The following is a 17542-nucleotide window of genomic DNA, read 5'->3' as shown; positions in this document are numbered from 1 at the left end:
ATAAATTTAATATCAATGCATCACATCTTACCTCTAATAGTCGACGAGATCAACGCAGAGTAGTCTCGCTTGAACCCCGAGTGAATCGGCCAGTGTTAGTGTGTCTGTAGCCAGGGCAGATCAGGAATTGAAATGAAACGGTTTGCAGCAGCCACTTCAGCCATAACCACAAAATAACTTCCAAAAACCTGTTAGAATATAACGAGAGATGTTCCCGCGAGTATGCGTGGCGTTCACATTGTTTATGTTATGTTGCTAGGCAGCGCAAACGGCGAGGCAGGCAGCTGCGTTTCACTTCCTGGTTTCACTTCCGCGTTTCACTTCCGGGTTACCCGGTCCGGTCGCTCTAGAGAGCCCCCTGTTGGTGCGAGTTTAGACAGACTATAGACTTAATAATCACCTAAGGGAGCAATCTCAGATACACACGGCTTTGGTCTCGTCGACTATTAGAGGTAAGATGTGATGCATTGATATTAAATTTATACTGTTTAATAACAATCGAAAAAGTTGCTCGTAGCTGCTTTAAGTGTCTTTTTAGAAGAGAATAGAGGTGATAACATGATGTCATGGGCCGGTCAATCCAGAGGAGCCATTCAGGTGGAAGCACACTTTCCCTCAGTTCATCTTGAACTGTAAACAGAGAGCTTATTAAGAGTATTCCTCTTTGGTGTTGAAAGTTTGAATAAGTAAATGAGAGGGAGAAGGTGGAGGAATTTACATTGCAACAATCAATATGAGCCAGAAAACTACAAAGGATCGCACTTCTTTGGCTCTACGACTAATCTTGATTCAGTGGAGTCTTCCTGATTATCATAGAATTAATGCTACATACAAAGCGAACATTAATAATTCAAAAGCTTGTCTACTTCAATAAAGGATTTCCTCCTGGTTTCAAGTCTAGTTGGTACAACATGTACTGGCTCTTCTTCCTGCTGTGTTGGCAAGGTGTTATGTCTCCACCTAAAGGTAACCTGAGGTACTGAAGGAAGGTCCTGTGTCTGTGTGAGCCTCAGATGACACAACGCTGAACTGATAGGCAGGATAATCGTATAAACACTCTGAGTAGCATTTTAATCACAGGCAATTACACATCTCTGCCATATTTAACGATGAATTAGTCTAAGTCGTTATGATTAACCCTGTGAAACTTTTGTTTCAATCGAGATTTGCATCCAATTACACACTCATTATATCTATACATTTTTTTCATCAAAATGTAGCCAGTTACAAATAACCTTTAAGGAAATTGTCTACTTTCAATGCAGGTGAAATCATGTTTTCTTTATTTGTGACTTGAATGGAAATAAGCACAGGAAAAGATGTACGTGCAATAAAATGTATTATAGACAAGTTTCCCGGCGCTGGCCTAGGGCGGCGCCATAGCAGCCTTATAGGTCCACATTGCGTCCACAGCAGCCTAAGTGATGTTGCCAATAAGCTACGACTTAAATAGAGACTTATTACATCCTATTTTTTCCGCCCCCTGTATGTTGAGTGTTGGTGAAAAAGAAAAATATAGCAGACGCTTTCTTTACTGTAGAGCGCCTTTAAAAGCCGCACAACAAGCAGCATCAGTCCCGCTGTGAGGAAACACACAGGAGGAAACCGAAATGTCAAAACAGACATCCCTTGCTAGGCCAGTCCTTATTTTAATCGAGATCATGCAACAAGTAGCCTACTTCAGCCGAGGCCAGCAAGACGGCAGGAAAGAAACAGAAGCGTGCCTGCCACCGTCAAAAGCAAAAGAGACCCGCTGTCAATTTAGCGGAGGTAAAAAGCCTTTTTACTAGGGCTGTGGCGATTCACTTATCTCCCGATTCGATACTATCACGATTCTTGGGTGCCGATTCGATTTATATTGCGATTCTTAAGTATTGCGATTCTACGATTATTGCGATTCGATATTACGATTTATTGCGATTTTTGTTTATTTTTTTCTTTTATTTTTTCAGTTTGTTTGCTTTTTTACACTAGATTAGAACATGGGAAAAGTTGAATCATACACTAGAGACTGTATATTATATATCATGAGTAGGGCTGGGCGATATAGTTAAAAACAGGGGCGGACTCGGATCATAATTCAGGCCGGGCATTAGATACCAAGCAGGCCAGGCCGATATGGGCCAACGCGCGTGAAATTTGGGCCGTTTGAAGCCAGATTTGGGCTGTTTGAAGTCCAATTTTACAATGAGATGCACCCACTTTAACCCTGAAGTGTAATTATTACTTCAGACTAACTAATAAAGTAATAAAACCACTAGTAAACCAGTAGGTGGCGCCTGGCCTGCTGTTCAGTGAGTGGCCTGACTGCAAGCACCCAAAAAAAAAAAAAAAAAAAAAAAAAAAAATTTTTTTTTTTAAATTTGCGATTATCGATTCTGGAATAAAAGATCGATCCAAAAAATCGTGACATTAAAAATCGCGATACTTAGGTGAATCGATTTTTTCCCCCACCCCTACTTTTTACCTAGTCGGGCGAATCAATCAATCAATCTATGGCTCGCGCCTGTTGCCCGACGCTCGTATGATGAGGAGATGAATCAAAATGCTTACCACAAATAAAGCCACATGGGAGCCGAGAACGAGTGCAAGAGAGCTGCCGCAGGTGCCAGGTGTGGAGTCGGAGAGATTAAGGTGCGTAGCCTATTGCTGGAGATTCAAGTTGTGCGCTGTCTGCACTGACACTGTCGCACTTATTACTTTTAGCTAACGCAACGTTGTTTTTTCATCAAGGCAATGTCCAGAAGATATGGGTTCATGAGTGTCTGCAAATGCAGATAGATAGGCTACAGTAGGAGCATGCATCTGTGTTGTCTGTTTCAATAACGAAAGCGTCCTTACCGAGAACGACGTGCCGACCAATTAAATATTCTTGCTGCGAAATCGGCCTCTTAATGACAACACTGGAATAATAGCAGTAATATTCATTCACAACGGGAGATAGCCTGCCTGTGGGTAATTTGATGAAATACATAGCGTTACAACATACCCGACCTACTTTGTCGCTGTGGAGATATTGGTACGCTTCGGAGCTTTTGAGATTGTTCGTTGCGTTGCCGTCCACCGCCATTGATTCCTCAAAATACGCTATAATCCTGCCTGTAGTTACGTTCGGCCATTTACACATATTATCTTCCCACGTGTCCACTGTCAACGGGTGCGGGATAGACACTCTTTCGTTAGACAGGAGACTCGGAGAAATGATCCCAAGTTTGCATTTTTCCGGCGGTCGCTATGGCTACTACGCTAGTACGTTACGCTTCTCTGTATTCCGGAAGAGACAGACATATCGCGGCCGAGTCCGGAAGCAAACCGGAAGTGCCCAGGAAACTTGTCTATAGCTTCTGTAAAAGTGTGTCAAGTGGCTGAAAATATCAAAAAGTGCAACAAAGGGGAAGAAAACTTCTCAGCTCAAGTTCACATGAACTGAGAAAGTTTTCCCTTCACTTTCTCTCCAATGGTGGCAAAGTATTTCATTTGGGCAAGCAGTGCTTTGGCGGCTTGAAGCTCTCCTAAAAATCAAGATCAAAAGTATGCAAAAGACAGTTTCAATGAAATGTTTCACTCGGCGACTTGAAGGAAAGCTTCACAATAGACTGACAACAAAAATAGAGTGCAATGTCTGGGTATAATACCTTTACGAAGGGCAGCGTCTAGTTGCTCCGTCAAGTCTGTCAGCTTCACTGCAAGTAAGAGGGAGAAACGTTACAAGTCTGCATGCTGTTAACAAGCCGTAGAACATGGCGGTGCGTGTTTTCCCTCCTGAACCTCAAAAGCACACTTGCCCCTGAGAACGTAATTGCTTGATTTGACATGGAAAAAAAACAACAAACAAACATGCCTATAGTGTTAACACGGGGTGAGTTTGATGTGCGTGTCACCCAGCAGCACAAGGGTATTTGTTCGGTTTACAAAATGGGAGACACAAACGCATAGATAGATGTGCATTGTTTTCATTTATGGATCTTTTGCTATTTATAAACCTTGCTGTGCTTTTCACCTCAACCGGTACCAATTAGGCCCATTCTGATGCACTGGAACAATTCTTAAGCAGCTCTGAAAGTTGACCTCCGGTGTGTCCGTGATGCCATACAGCTCATCTGATCTGCACTATGTCAGCTCTGTGTGTCCATGATGCCATACAGCTTCATCTGATCTGCACTATGTCAGCTCTGTGTGTCCATGATGCCATACAGCTCATCTGATCTGCACTATGTCACCTCCTGTGTGTCCATGATGCCATACAGCTCATCTGATCTGCACTATGTCAGCTCTGTGTGTCCATGATGCCATACAGCTCATCTGATCTGCACTATGTCAGCTCTGTGTGTCCATGATGCCATACAGCTCATCTGATCTGCACTATGTCAGCTCGGTTTTGTCCTGCACCTAATGCAGGCATGTCCAAAGTCCGGCCCTGGGGCCAATTGCGGCCCGCGGACTGATTTTAAGTGGCCCTCGTCTTGTCTCTCAAAATATACTATACTGTATGTGACCCTCCACACGGTATTGGTTGATCAAGCAAGTTCAATTCGCAAAGATACAATTGGGAGTGCTGCATTGGGTCAAGGAGACATCAATATAAAATGGCAAAGTAAAAATCAGGTGCTCTTCCAGGATCGGGCATACATAGATATAAGATAAAAAAGAGGTAGCTGTCCAAGTTCAATTCGCATTTTCCCCCTTCACCTAACGATGACAGCACGATCATACAGTTTGTACAAGCACCAAGTAGGAACAGCACATGCAGAACTAAATGTTTTCAGATGGTAAACAAAATCTTTAGAGTACGTTTGTATGTGATTGTTTATTTTATTTTATTTATAACCCATATGATGTGAGAAGCAGCCGGGCCCCCCGGCATTTTCCCATTATCTAATCTGGCCCCCATTCAAAAAAGTTTGGACACCCCTGACCTAATGTGTCCATTGTACAACTGTCTTCTAATGTGTCAGCACCCACTAACTGGGTGCAGTTTCTTTTGCACCTGTACTACTTTATGACAAGGATTCAAATCATTCAAATCAAATCGGAATTTCATTCAAATACTGAACGGCTAACAGTCTTTTTTTTACCTTTTGTGTTCTGGCCAATTTGATTGGCTTCTTCTGGGGTCTGTGCTTCGTCAAGCGATTCATTGATCTCCATGACCTCCATTAGAAAGTGTGCATCAGCCGCAGAGCCTGCGTCCTCATCTATACGCATCCCCTCCAGCTCCAACTGAAACATACGCTGAAGTTCACCAAGCCGACCTACACCTTTCAATACATTTCGCTACTCTCTTGCATTAGAGATGGCGAGGATGCTTCTCCAAAATAAGTGATCCAAAAAGAAAGAGCTTCCACCTATGGAAATGACACATTCTATACATTGAGTCAGGGACTTTCAAACTCACCATGTAAAGACCACGACTCAAAGGCTTGAGCAGAGTCGTATATGCTTTGTTGACAAGAGCCGACTGGTTTTCTGAATACTCCTGTTCTTTCTGCAAAAGAAGATTCAGTCAGTTTACCATACCACTAATGACAGCAGCTTCAATGCATAGTTGCATACCCATTTATATAGAGAAATCTATACTATAAACATTTATTGGCCAATATAATTTGCATACGCCTTTCAAAAAAAATCACAAGTTGCCACAAATGTGAGTACCGTAAAGGGAATTACGTCAGTTATCTCACACCTTGCCATCGCAATCTATACTTGAAACGTGACTCAATTTGCACACCGCCAAATCTTAGGCTTATTGATAATTAAGCATATGACAGATACAGGCACTTTTTTGTAGTGGAGCATTCTTGGACCCTTCAAGGGATGCAGGTGTAAGTCTGACACGGTAGATGTGGGGAAATAAGGTGGGGAGGAACAGGAAGTTGCAAGTCTGACACGGTAGATGTGGGGAAATAAGGTGGGGAGGAACAGGAAGTTGTCAGTCTGACACGGTAGATGTGGGGAAATGAGGTGGGGAGGAACAGGAAGTTGTCAGTCTGACACGGTAGATGTGGGGAAATGAGGTGGGGAGGAACAGGAAGTTGCAAGTCTGACAGGGTAGATGTGGGGAAATGAGGTGGGGAGGAACAGGAAGTTGTCAGTCTGACAGGGTAGATGTGGGGAAATGAGGTGGGGAGGAACAGGAAGTTGCAAGTCTGACAGGGTAGATGTGGGGAAATGAGGTGGGGAGGAACAGGAAGTTGTCAGTCTGACAGGGTAGATGTGGGGAAATGAGGTGGGGAGGAACAGGAAGTTGCAAGTCTGACAGGGTAGATGTGGGGAAATGAGGTGGGGAGGAACAGGAAGTTGCAAGTCTGACACAGTAGATATGGGGAGAGGGATGCAGGTGTAAGTCTGACACGGTGGATGTGGGGAAATGAGGTGGGGAGGAACAGGAAAATATCTTGGAAATAGTTGGCAGATCGAGTACATTTTGTGGCTGTCAGGTCTGTCAGCTCTTGTGGAAATCAATAGTGTCAAGCTGTGGCCCATGGGGCTGTTGTGTAGAGCTGTTTCTGTAATAACAAGCAATGCAGTAGGTGACTGCCTTGTAGCCTTGTATAAGTAATGAGTTTTTTGTATATATGATGAAGACCCCCGAGGCTAGAAGATGTCTAATTAAGAAAAATGGCCAGAGGTGCTGATAAATAAAACAGAGTCCGTACAATATTGGACAGGTTGTGGGGGAGGAAAGAAACCATTTAGGCTAGCTGCAGAATTTGAGTTTGCCTTTCATATCACGTCATGACACTTCTTTGTTGTGCTTTTCCACCTGAGTGTACACAGAATTAATTATGTGCGATGCACGACACTTCTTCCTGGTACTCATGCTGCTTATTCTTCTAAAATGCCATTCGATTAACTTTAACGATCCACAGGGGGAAACTGGGTAATGCGAACACTTTGTCAACCATTTACCTCCTCATAAAATAACCTATAATATCCTCCAACTTCGTACAGATTCTTTGAGACAACTCTGGTAGTTTCCTTCTGTGAGTTACTCTATAGATAAGGATTGCGATGCAAAAAGTGCAAAAACCCTAATTTCAAAATAATAAATCAATATTATGGTTGCTTTTTCTGTGTTCTAATAATTTATGTGAAATACACACATGGTATAAATAATTTGACGTTACCTTTTCATGGTTATCAAACAACAGCATGATCATTCAAAGATTTTTTAGAGGATGACTCAGAATGTTTGTAAACAAACAGATTGTATAGTTCATTTTAAGCAGCAGCTCATGGTCAAACCACTCTAACAGCACTTTTAGTACTTTATTATCACTTTAATTCCGCTTTTGGACATCTCTTGTACATTTTGAAGTTTAAATTTGATACTTTCTTCAACATCTATAATGGGATCCTATAGAGCCAGCCTTGATTGTGTTGTCACAATTCACCCTACCTGACTTTCCAGGCTGCACTTTTTTACTAACCTCACACATTTTGAAACTGTGACAGTTCACGCAACTTTAACACCACGTACATATATTATACATCAAACCCTTCAGCTACTTCTGTCTGCTCTCTCACGGTGTCAAAATATAAGCAATGCCATGATAGCTTTTGAGATAGCAGCGTTTGCTTGACACAGCTTTTCAGCTTTATTTCACAGACACACTAGTTTCTGCTGCAACACCACAAAGTGATACACCTGGAAGTAAGTTCTGTGCTGTCATCACATCACGCTGATTTGTATTGAAGATTGCATGGATGCATGATGCATGATGGATCGAAATGTAAGAGCAAGAGACATACAAACTGTCTCCCAAACAGCAGTGAGGCGAGCAGCACTCTGTCCAGAGAAAGCTGGACTCACCAACGGTAGATAGTTCCCTCTCTCATCTCTTTGGTTTCCTTTGCTATAATATAAAGCAGTGATTCCCAACCAGGGTTACATGTACCCCTGGGTACTTGAGCAGCTTGCAGGGCGTACATGGAAAGATTGGGGCTGGCTGACAATTTATTTCCAAAATGATCAACAAAAATATTCCAAGAAATTTCATAAGCCCATTGCTAAAATGCTGCATGCTTGTTTTGTGCACACACCCACTGACACCTGTACTGATAGACATGACAGCCTCAACCCATCCCTATGCACATTCCCCTCAGCAGCAGAAAGATCTCTCATATCATACATACCCCAGTTTTCTGGCTGAAGTTGTCTGGATGCAGTGACCGCTGGAGCTGCAGGTATCTTCTCTGCAGCGTCTGCGGGTCCAGTGTGAATGAGCGTTCACTGTGAAGATAAAGGAACCAGTCGTGGTAGAAATGAAATGGAGCTGGCTTTATTCAATTCATAGTGAAAAAATGGGGAGCTACTTGGAGTTTTTTAGGCAATATTTAATGCGAAGTAATATATCTGTGTACAAGCAGTTACAAAACAGAATATATCTTCAATGTACTACATTGTGGTATTCAATTCATACCACATGTAAGGCATTGCTGTACATGATGAGTGAATAATAAAGAATACAATAGGGAATACTAGACATCGCTCACCAATCCATGATCTGGAAGTGTGATACCCCCTCATCTGGGGGTTGAACTACTTTGCACGAACTGCAGAAGAAGGCAGGTGCTGCGTCAAGAGCTTGCTTGCAGTTCCAACAGTTCAGTTTGACTTGGGCCGTACAATAATTCCGTAATGAACTGACACCAGTCTTGTATAGTACCTCTCTCCGCCGACTCAAGTTCACTTTGCTGTGCCCCATGTCCTCCTTGGAGAATGGGGTAGACTTGCATGTTGTCGCATATGTAACAGCTTTAGATAAGCATTGTCGGCTCGTCATCAACCACTGTGAAGGCTGCCAACCCCGTGATGTGCAAATAATGCGCAAACTGTTCAATGGCAACATATTGAACAGGAAAAAATACGAGTTTTGTCTCGTATACTCAATCAAAACATAAGATATCCCTCCTCTGACATGAACCATGGATGTAACAGGAGGAGGAAATGCTGATTCTTCTTCTACGTTGGTTAAACGAGGCGCACCGTCACAGCGCCACCAGTCGCCCTGGCGGGGAGTCCAGAGCTGCTGGAAAGTCGACTCGTCAAACAACAGCTAGCCAGTGAGCTCAGCTGCTACTAGCTATAGCGAACAACATTTGTCAAGCATTGATATTGATGTAACGTCGGATTTGATCACAGGCACAGCCTAACGTTACCTAACGCAGTGAGTTGGATGACTTGGCTAATTTGTATTGATCTTATGTACCCTTGATAATCTCAGCGTTTGCCAGTGTGCAAAGTTCATGGAGCTGAAAAGCCGGGGGTTGCTATAATGTGAAGCTAGCTTAATACTAGCTAACGCTAGCCTAGCTTGGTTAGCAACCACTGTCAGCAACCAACTGGTCTTGTATGTGGTTGGTGCGCTGCTAACTAGCTAGCTAACTGTTAGCTGTCAACTGGCTATCATAACATGATGACAGCACATCACAGATAACGCGTTACACGACGTTCAATTGATCATAGGTAAATTTGTCACCGAGCGTGAAGCAGCAGATAACTTGGTAAATTAGCGTCGAAAATAGCTCAGTTACCTAGCCAGCTGACAAAGACGCCCCAAGCTAACGTAGCGGTGTCGCACAGCCAGCTGACATGACATGACACCAGCACAGGCACAGTACTGTGTAACATTACTCTTCACATAAAGATGCATATTGTCCACCGACAAATGTTGGATTAAAAAAGACAACTCAGTGACAATGAGAAATTCACTATTGTTTGAACATGTGCTTTCGTTGGCATTTGCTGCTGCCCAAGTTATGTCACCTCACCACCGAGCATGATAAAAACAACTGCTGAACCCACGCTTTGATTTCCACGTGTATTTTTCAGATTCCCCACTCAACCCCATGGCCATGAGAGAGGCAAGGGCCCATGAAGATTTTTGGATCCACACAAAGTGGAATGTCCACCAGGGACAGCATCAGGCACATAGATAACACCTCCAAACTGGTGAGTATTTTAAAGTTAGTGCAGCTAGATAACCTACCCAATCTGACCCAAGTACAAGCTGCTGCATTAGAGCAGTTGCAAATGTGTGCAAAAAAATGTTCTTAATTTGGGACAGTCTAAATATGTGTAATGTATAATAGTAGGCCAGGGGTCAAACTAAGGCGTCAGACTCCTTGTCTCCACAGGAAAAAGTCAGTCTTCCTAACAGAGAACAAGCGGCGATGAATGCCAGCTCCGGACTCTTATTGTGTGTGTGTTTGTGTGTGTGTGTGTGTGTGTGTGTGTGTGTGTGTGATTAGGGGGAGGGGGGGCGGGGTGCAAAAGGTGACGGTAGAGTATTCCAGAGAGACACTGGTTGGAGACAGCAGCTCCTGTAAGGTAAACAGGATCTCCTCATGAAGGTCGAGGGAGGTGCTTCTCAAGGCCCCCACAGACAATACTCTGGGTATTATTAACGGAAATGGCTAAGAATAGAGAGCAGGGGAGCAAGGTGGCTCCTCTGGCCGCTGCGTTGTTTGGGCTGAACAAGCCAAAACGGAACATCTTCTTTAGAAGAGTGACTTCTGTAGCTTTCTATTCGTGTAGCTTAGGGTGTGTCACAGTCACGCAAGGCTGCCACTGGAGGGGTTTTCTCTTGCACTGATGTACAGTAGCAGCAGCAAAGGAGTAATTGTGTATGTCTTAGTTATTGTGCTTCACTCCTGATTTGTAAGTAGAACAATATTCACATGCAATAGGCACATTTTTAAATACCCATACACTGTTCAAATTGTGTTATTCATGTCTACTTTTTCCAGTTTTGTTTATATTGTGAGCTAACAACTTTGAGCTAACAACTTTGAGTAGTAAATTCAGGCAACTGCATCCTGCTGCCTGTGTGCCCAGTGTGTAGATGTTTTAGGCTGGATACATACAAGCACAATTATTCCTAATTAGGCTGTGTAATAACGCATTTTGTGACAACACTGCATTATGTAATGACAACAAAATGTAATACATTTTCACTTCATTATGTAATAACACCCGCATTTTTGTAACAATCTGCCACATTTTGTAATAAATAGCCTGAACACAATACATATTACATTTTCCCGCATTTTGTAATGGATTTTTACTTATTGCGGTTGTTATTACAAAATACAGGAGTTGCACTTTTTATTATGATGGTTATTTTGTAATAACCACGGCAATATGTAATCATTTAATACAAAATGCGGGTGTCATTACATAATTAAGTGAAAATGTATTACATTTTGTCGTGTTATTACACAATGCATTATTATTACATAATGCGTTGTTACAGGCTGTCTTACGCCTGAAAATCAGGGTTATAGATTTTCTTATGGGTTTTATCTGACGACCCCAATCTCAAATGGTTTTATTTGGATGGCAACAATTGTTCTGTCTATGTATTTATTTACTTTTTAAGTCTTTGAGCCTGTATCCGTTCCTTGGCCAACTAACTCGTTGTCTAATGTTTGTGATTTTCTAGTTGGACCACCTATTAATTATTCGTTTATTCACCTATTAATTCTTGAAAAGACTGGATTATAAATGTAGACACATTGACTTTGTTGTTTATGAATAGTTTGTTTGCCATGATACTACGGACACCCCATCGGAGCAAGATTAATTGTACCTATTAAACAATGGTAAAATCAATAACAGTGGTAGCCAATAGGGGTGTCACGATACACTCAGTTCACGATACGATACGTATCACGATACTGGGTTCACGATAACGATACGATACGATACGATTTTAACAATATTTTTTTAAACTTGAATAATGACAATATATGACTGGAAAAGTAGTATTTTATTTGAAATGCACAAATACAAAACATGCTGTTGTGGGAAATTGTTATTACAATAACAACTAGAAAAAACATGAGATTGGAGATAAGGCTTATCTTGAAATAGAATGAGTTACACCGTCACTTAGATTTACTTTGAACTAAAAGGTTTCTCAGCAGTATAAATTCTCATTATGCATCTTCAGTTTTTCTTCAAACTCAAACAACAAGACTTTTCTTAGTCTATTTTTTATGCATCTTCAGTTTTTCCTGTCAAGTAAACAGTTTTGCCAGAAACTCAATTGAATGGTTTCTCTCCTGTATAACTTCTCATGTGTCTCTTCAGAGACTTGTTCAACTGAACTACTTTCCACACATTGAACTTCAACAAACAAAGACGTTTCTTTGTCTACTTTTGAAAAAAAAAAAAAAAAAAATTTTTTTTTTTTTTCACGATATGAGATTTCATCTCAACGATACATATCGTGACGTTTTACTATCGCGAAATTTCGTGGGACGATATATTGTGACACCCCTAGTAGCCAATGAAGTCAATCAGAAATTCTGTCACAGCAAGTGGGAGGCTCTATTTCATTATTGCTGGCAGACTTCAAATTAACCACCTGAAAGGTTCTGATGCATGACCTTGTATGTTAACTAGCATTGTAGTCTTGACTTGTCAGCTTTGTAGTAGGCAATGGTGCTTGAAAAGTCTATACAAGCATTGAGGGAAAGCCGCTTTTTCCTATTTGTAGAATACCAGAGCTCTGATTTTGATAAGGTTATACTATTATGGTATATATATTATTAAGGTTATATATGACAGTGTATCACTCTAACAGATAATGATTATGTCCTCCACTCTTTCTTACTAGGTAAACCATGATCCCCATCACGGAGCTGCGGTACTTTGTCGACACACAGCCAGCGTACCGCATCCTGAAGCCATGGTGGGATGTGTTCACCGACTACATCTCCATTGTTATGCTTATGATCTCTGTGTTTGGGGGAACGCTGCAGGTCACCCAGGACAAGATGATCTGCCTGCCCTGCAAATGGGTGGTCAATCAGACCTGCAGGAGGTACTTCAATGCCACCCTCTCAGCGTCACTGGTTTTGGAGCCCAAAGGGATCCAGTACGACCTGGACCGGCACCAGTACAACTACGTGGACGCGGTGTGCTATGAGAACCGACTGCACTGGTTTGCCAAGTACTTCCCCTACCTAGTATTACTCCACACCCTCATTTTCCTAGCTTGCAGCAACTTTTGGTTCAAGTTCCCTCGGACTAGTTCTAAACTAGAGCACTTTGTCTCCATCCTGCTCAAATGCTTTGACTCCCCCTGGACCACCAGAGCACTGTCTGAGACAGTGGTGGAGGAGAGTGATCCAAAACCCATGAAAATGAACGGCTCAATGGACCACAAGGCGTCTGTTATCAGTGAGGATGTTGAGGCGAGCGTTCCTATGCTCCAAAGGACAAAGTTGCGCCTTGAGCAGGGCATCGTAGATAGAACAGAAACGGGGGTCCTGGACAAGAAAGAGGGCGAACAGGCAAAAGCTCTGTTTGAAAAAGTGAAGAAATTCCGCATACACGTGGAAGAAGGAGACATTGTGTACAGACTGTACATTCGCCAGACTATCATCAAAGTCATCAAATTTATTTTGATCATCTGCTATACAGGGTATTACGTGCACAATATTCAATTCAGTGTCGACTGTAGCGTAGATATAGAAAGTCTCACCGGTTACAGCATGTACCGTTGTGCTCATCCATTGGCTACGCTTTTTAAAATCCTGGCCTGCTTTTACATTAGCTTGGTAGTAGTGTACGGGTTGATCTGCATGTACACCCTTTGCTGGATGCTGCGACGCTCTCTGAAGAAGTACTCCTTTGAGTCAATACGGGAAGAGAGTCGCTACAGCGACATACCCGACGTGAAGAATGACTTTGCATTCATGTTGCACATGATCGATCAATACGACCCGCTGTATTCCAAACGCTTTGCTGTGTTCCTCTCAGAAGTCAGTGAAAATAAGCTGCGGCAGCTCAACCTCAACAACGAGTGGACACTGGACAAGCTGAGGCAGAGGATTACCAAGAACTCCCAGGAGAAGCTGGAGCTGCACCTTTTTATGCTGAGTGGCATCCCCGACACAGTTTTTGAACTGATTGAGCTGGAGGTCCTAAAACTGGAGCTTATCCCTGATATCACAATCCCGCCGATTATCGCCCAGCTGGCCAACCTGCGGGAGATGTGGCTCTACCATACGCCGGCCAAAATTGAAGCTCCGGCATTGGCTTTTCTGCGTGAGAACTTAAAGTCTCTGCACATCAAATTCACTGACATCAAAGAGATTCCCTTATGGATCTACAGCTTGAAAAACCTGAGCGAGCTCCACCTGACAGGGAACCTAAGTGCGGAGAACAACCGCTACATTGTCATCGATGGCCTCCGGGAGCTCAAGAGGCTCAAAGTTCTTCGTCTGAAGAGCAATCTCACCAAGCTACCTCAGGTGGTGACCGACGTGGGCATGCACCTCCAGAAGCTCTCCATCAATAACGAAGGCACCAAGCTGATGGTGCTCAACAGCCTGAAGAAGATGGTGAACATGACTGAATTGGAGCTCATTCGCTGTGATCTGGAACGCATCCCACACTCAATCTTCAGCTTGCACAACCTGCAGGAGATTGATTTGAAGGACAACAACCTGAAGACCATTGAAGAGATCATCAGCTTCCAGCACCTTCACCGGCTGGTCTGCCTTAAGCTCTGGTACAACCAAATTGCCTACATTCCCATCCAGATTGGCACACTGACCAACCTGGAGAGGCTGTACCTGAACAGGAACAAGATTGAGAAGATCCCCAGTCAGTTGTTCTACTGCCGCAAGCTGCGCTTCCTGGACCTGAGCCATAACAACCTAACCTATATTCCAACAGACATCGGTTTCCTCCAGAATCTCCAGTACCTGGCAGTCACAGCCAATGGAGTGAGTACTTTATATTCACTGTTTTTGCACTGCCAAATTGTGATTTTGGGACCATAAACCTAATGTAATATGCATTTTATGATATTTATTAGGGATGGGACCGATCCAATATCGGTATCGGGTGCCGATACTGACACTGACATTCACAAATCGGATTTGGGGGGATTTTCTTTTTTCAATTCCAGCGCGGGCCGCACTGGCCGTAATTTGCCCATGTATAATAGTATCCTTCTTTGCCTTGTATCTTAATTTTGTCTGCTTTTTGCAAGGTATATTTAAAAAAAATCTTTAATTGGCCAAATCTTTGCCTATACTGTATATTCAAGAAAAATATCGGTATCGGAATAATATCGGTATCGGCAGATATCCAAATTCAGGTATCGGAAGTGAAAAAATGTGGATCGGTGCATCCCTAATATTTATAGTTAATTGTATATTTGAGATTGAATAATTTGTGGTTTACATGCAAAATGTTTGATGCTGCAATGTTTTGAAACTGACAATCTTAATGTCCACCACCTCCAAACCCTCCCCCCATTCTCAAATCAAGATTGAGACCCTGCCGAATGAGCTGTTCCAGTGCAAGAAGCTTCACACTCTGAACCTGGGGAACAATTGCCTGCAGTCTCTGCCCTCACGCTTTGGAGAGCTGACCGGGCTTACCCAGCTAGAGCTGAGGGGCAACCATCTGGAGTGTCTGCCGGTGGAGCTAGGCGAGTGCAGACAGCTGAAGAGAACTGGCCTTGTGGTGGAGGAGGACCTCTTCAACACCTTGCCCACGGAGGTCAAGGAGCAATTGTGGAAGGTTGAGAAGGAGCAGGCCTAAACATACCTGTGGTCACGTGTTAAAACAGTTAATCCTCCACTGGGCTCGGGTGCAGGAAGAACGCGCCGACAGTCCCAGAAGGCTTCTTTTAAGTAGTCAAAATTCCTACTGCAGTGCACGGCCAGTAGGGTTGGGTATCGAGAACCCGTGCCAATTCGGCACCGGTTCCCGGGTTGATCGGAAACCAAACTACTGATGAGCCAACCCGGTACCTGTATCGGTTCCTAGCGGTCGAATGCGTTGTAATTCGGACACAACTTCTCAGGCGTTTCCGTTAAAGCCAAGCATAACAAAGCATTCTAGCAGGAAGCTTGCAGCGACGCAGCAAGGTGGAAGGACGGCGCTTCAGGGAGACATGTAAAGTGGCTCTGATCTTGATCTTGAGGGAAAGTAATCAGGCAGTTAATTGCGTGTTAATTGCAATGGTCAGTCATGCTCATTACATCAGTGGAGTATTGTTATCGATAAAATCTTAACGATACCCAACCCCAACGGCCAGCATTCTCTTCAATGGGATTTGAGCTAGATCTATTGCATGACCATACTGCATTCACTTTTCTATTGGATTTTCCAATGAAGTGCACGGAACAAAAAAACAATTTTTGGAGGGGGGAGAGGCTGTTTTGTAAAGAAAGAGATGAGATTTGAATGAAATGAGTTGTGTGCCAGTAATACATGAGTTTTCAAATGAAATATTTATATAGGATAATAACACAAAGGGATGCGGCAACATTTTGAGAGTTTAGGCCATTTGCTGTATTGCCGATATTAAAACTAGAATATACATGGTTTTATTTTCAATCTGCATGCAGTGCAAACTGCGGTAGAGCCCTCACTGCTATACTTAGCACTCCAATGGCAGTCTATAGCCTCTTCTAAACATGAAGTCTGGATCATGTCCGGCTAGCCAGAGCAGGATATTTTCCGGTTTTACCTTTCTAGACATGAGGGGTCTTTGTTTAGAAACAGCTGGAAATGGTCTCTATTCTCTCTGCCGATAGCGAGTAGAGTGGGTGGGGGGAGGGGGTGCGGTAGCGTGTATCGATAAAAAGAAATGTGATATGGAAACGGCTTTAGCAAATCTGTAACCAAACTCCATTCAAAAACATGCCGTTTTAAAGGAGGATCCATTCCGACGCATTCAGGCGATAACGTGGGGTGTGCCAAAAAAGTGAGCGCTTGCTAAGGTTGCCACGGTGTGGTCATTTTCACATCGGGTAATAAACATGTGACAACACCGGTGTTACCGGTTACATCGTATAAATATATATAATATAATATAAAAATAAAAATAAATTCTCAGCTGTCCTCACGGTCCAGTCAGTCAGCTCCTCTCCGCTGCTGTGTTAGCTTGGACGTTCACAGTCACAACACTGGCTGCCTCACAATACTTGGCTGCATCCAACTCGAGACAACTTGTCAGACCCTCCTGGAGACAATCTTTCTCAGAAGAGACTAACGTTAGCGACAAATCTGGAGACTTTTTCTGCTTCAGCAAGCAGCAGTAAGCAGGCAATGACGATAGCTGGGTAAGTCCAGCTAGCATCGACACTAAGTAAGCAAAGTACAGGGGGAGCGAAGCGAAAGCACATGGCTAATTAATATGGATGTTAACGTCCATATGAATTAGCCATGTGCTTCAGCTGCGCGCTCCATGATGAGACTAGGCCACAAAAGTTAGGCTATATGTCTCGATATATGCTGATGCAACTCTTGCATTTTTACATAGCCTACAAGACAGACAGGTCGGGAGGAAAAGAAACCATTCAAGCTGTTTGCAGCACTTGAGGAAACCATGGGTTTGCTCGTGTAATTCGTTGATATAAGCGATTGCCCGAACGATTAATTAATTAATAGGCTATGTGAACATTAGCGGGTACTTTAGCCTATGCAGTAGGCTAAAAGTAGTAGGCTATTATCTCCTTGTTGCATTTTTAAACTGTCAGATGGGGGAGAAAGAAACTATTCAAC

General features: G+C 43.0%; 2 protein-coding genes across 2 annotated transcripts; one reads left to right on the top strand and one right to left on the bottom strand.

Moving 5' to 3' along the window:
• Window positions 1–3376: 3376 nt before the first annotated feature.
• Window positions 3377–8800, bottom strand: hscb (HscB mitochondrial iron-sulfur cluster cochaperone). Its single transcript, XM_083644000.1, has 6 exons — window positions 8497–8800; window positions 8137–8233; window positions 5396–5485; window positions 5076–5220; window positions 3636–3683; window positions 3377–3512 (listed from the first exon to the last, which is right to left on the bottom strand). The coding sequence occupies exons 1-6, from the start codon at window positions 8784–8786 to the stop codon at window positions 3418–3420; spliced, it is 765 nt and encodes a 254-aa protein (XP_083500126.1). The 5' UTR covers window positions 8787–8800; the 3' UTR covers window positions 3377–3417.
• A 3833-nt stretch (window positions 8801–12633) lies between these two features.
• lrrc8ab (leucine rich repeat containing 8 VRAC subunit Ab) lies at window positions 12634–15571 on the top strand (the record flags this gene model as incomplete). Its single annotated transcript, XM_083644490.1, has 2 exons — window positions 12634–14745; window positions 15296–15571. The coding sequence occupies 2 exons, from the start codon at window positions 12634–12636 to the stop codon at window positions 15569–15571; spliced, it is 2388 nt and encodes a 795-aa protein (XP_083500616.1).
• Window positions 15572–17542: the final 1971 nt, after the last annotated feature.

Source organism: Poromitra crassiceps (genome assembly GCF_964638095.1).
Source record: "Poromitra crassiceps genome assembly, chromosome: 10".
Taxonomy (NCBI): domain Eukaryota; kingdom Metazoa; phylum Chordata; class Actinopteri; order Beryciformes; family Melamphaidae; genus Poromitra; species Poromitra crassiceps.
The sequence above is the reverse complement of the archived record's forward strand: the minus strand, read 5'-3'. Positions and strand labels throughout refer to the sequence as shown.